Source organism: Penaeus monodon, chromosome 16 (genome assembly GCF_015228065.2).
Source record: "Penaeus monodon isolate SGIC_2016 chromosome 16, NSTDA_Pmon_1, whole genome shotgun sequence".
NCBI classification, from domain to species: domain Eukaryota; kingdom Metazoa; phylum Arthropoda; class Malacostraca; order Decapoda; family Penaeidae; genus Penaeus; species Penaeus monodon.
In genome coordinates this window covers 27394601-27396897 of record NC_051401.1, presented here as the reverse complement: position 1 = coordinate 27396897, position 2297 = coordinate 27394601, and the positions used below count along the sequence as shown (strand labels likewise).

General features: G+C 39.7%; 1 protein-coding gene across 1 annotated transcript in view; it reads right to left on the bottom strand.

The window, feature by feature from the left end:
- LOC119582666 (myosin heavy chain, muscle-like) overlaps positions 1 to 1956 on the bottom strand; it is a 12017-nt gene extending 10061 nt beyond the window's left edge. The window contains exons 1-5 of the mRNA XM_037931066.1: positions 1391 to 1956; positions 1090 to 1117; positions 823 to 922; positions 621 to 710; positions 1 to 75 (exon numbers count right to left, since the gene is read on the bottom strand). The exon at positions 1 to 75 is cut by the window's left edge and continues 88 nt beyond it. Coding sequence (XP_037786994.1) covers positions 1 to 75; positions 621 to 710; positions 823 to 922; positions 1090 to 1117; positions 1391 to 1904 — 807 coding nt within the window. The 5' untranslated portion in view covers positions 1905 to 1956. The remainder of the gene's footprint in view (positions 76 to 620; positions 711 to 822; positions 923 to 1089; positions 1118 to 1390) is intronic.
- Positions 1957 to 2297: the final 341 nt, after the last annotated feature.

Sequence of the window (2297 nt, the reverse complement as noted above, 5' to 3'; positions counted from 1 at the left end):
CTCCAGCAGGTAGACCTCGATGTCAGCGCCAGAGAGCTTGCCGTTAGGAGCGAAGTGGACGCGGATGAACTTACCCTGTTTTGAAAAAAAAAAAGAAAAAAAAAGGCAAAGGTCATATATAATTGAGCTGCGGCTCAAGGGAATTTTTGCAGAGGACCAAGAGGCCAAAAGGTTTGAGCAGGGGTTCATGAGGGGAATATGTATTTACATACATGTATATCTATGTATATATATATATATATATATATATATATATATATATATATATATATATATATATATATATATATATATATGCATATATATATATATATATATATATATATGTATATATATATATATATATATATATATATATATATATATATATATATATATATATATATATATATCAGGGAATGATATATATAACTCAAAGCCACAATTCAATTAGTTTATCATTTGTATTAGGGAATTGAGCAGCTTCAGCTCGGAAAGGTTACTCGTGTTTAATAATTAGTCTTTAAGGGTGAAACCCTAAAGGGTCAACTGTAGATCCGCCACTGATCTTTAGTATCCGCATGAATGATCTAATATTACATTAATAACTGTTCACGTCTTAAAACGTTAGTTGTACTTACGAAGCGAGACGAGTTGTCATTACGGGTAGTCTTAGCATTACCGTAGGCCTCAAGGATGGGGTTGGTCTGGATGATCTGGTCCTCAAGGTTCTGTGTCACAGGAAAAAAAGATCGATTTTTAGAGATCCTTTCTCGCCGTGTAAACACTGTTGCAAATTCAGTAGGATTAAAAACTGATAGGATCATGGTATTCACAGCTTACCTGCTTGTTCTCGCCCTCTTTCTTTTCGGTGGCGCCGACGTTAGCAAAGTAAGACAACACCTTCTTTGTGTTCTCGGTCTTACCAGCACCAGACTCGCCGCTGTAGAGAGAAGAATCAGTCGCTGGAGAGCAGTCTCAAGACTTTTTCCATGTTGATCCATGTTAGATTATTCAAAACATTTAGCTACACCAGAGAAGCTGAGGTTCAAAATGAAATTTGCATCGCTAGATAGAGAATGAACATTAAATAATAGAGTTTTAACTTACGTGATAAGCATAGACTGATTCTGGCGTTCTGCAAAAAGAAAATAAATCTGAGGAAGACACTCCAAATAACATTAAAAGGTCTTTTACCAGAATTTCATGGAATGGACATGAAGATTTAGTTTTCACGTAACACAAATTTACTGTCTAGTCAGTTGTGATAAAAACGATACATGACTTAATTAATATTTCAGTATTATAATCACAGCAGTGGTAAATGACACAGGGACATTCATTTACACTTTTCTTATCAAGTAATTCACTCTTGTGTAAAACCGTTTTGCAACAATGAACTCATTCCTACCCTGGCTCATGTTCTGGTAGGCACCGTCGCAGATGGCGAAGAGATGAGGGGGCACCTCATTACGCCTCTTGCCCATGTAGATCTTGACGGCACGGTTGGTGTAGATGGGGTAACGTTTGTATGGGTTGACGGCGATACAGAAGAGGCCGGAGTAGGTGTAGATAAGCTTGGCCTGGTAACGGGACTTGAGGACGTAGAAGACGGAGGGATCGTTCAGGAAGGTCAAGTTGGACACATCCTCACACTTCTCGTACTTGGGAGGGTTGACCTGTCCGACCTGCTCCTTCTTGAAGTCCTTCATCTCGCCACTGGGAACCTTAACTGTTACCAGCTTGTCGCCCTTTGGACCTTGAAGTTCACACTCTACGAAGCCCTCATCGGGATCAGGGCACCAGTAGGACTTCTTAGGATCATAAGGTTTCGTCTGGTCGATGCGCCTTTGCTCGGGCGAGATGAAGAGGTATTCGGTGGGATCGGGATCGGGACCCGTGCTCTTCTTGACGTGGCCAGGCATGGTGGTAGAGCGATTACAGACTCAAAAGTTAGATTCGCTCGTGATCTAAAACCTGAGAAATCGGAGGATTTAAGTTAGATTTCGATGATGATTGGGGTAAAAGAATGTAAAGGTTGTCTGAGGTTTCATTATCTGTAGAGCAAAAGGGAATCTATGGACAAACCTGCGACAAAACACACATAATTTATGTTTACATGACATTACAGTATACATGTATGTTAATTTTACATATACATAAACTTTAACGCATGCGTAGACACACATACATACACACCTAGACACATACGCACGCAAATGCACACGCACACACACACACACACACACACACACACACGTACCAATTCACTTTTATGCACATACGCACGTACTGTTTTTTTCTGACTCTGGAGTGAA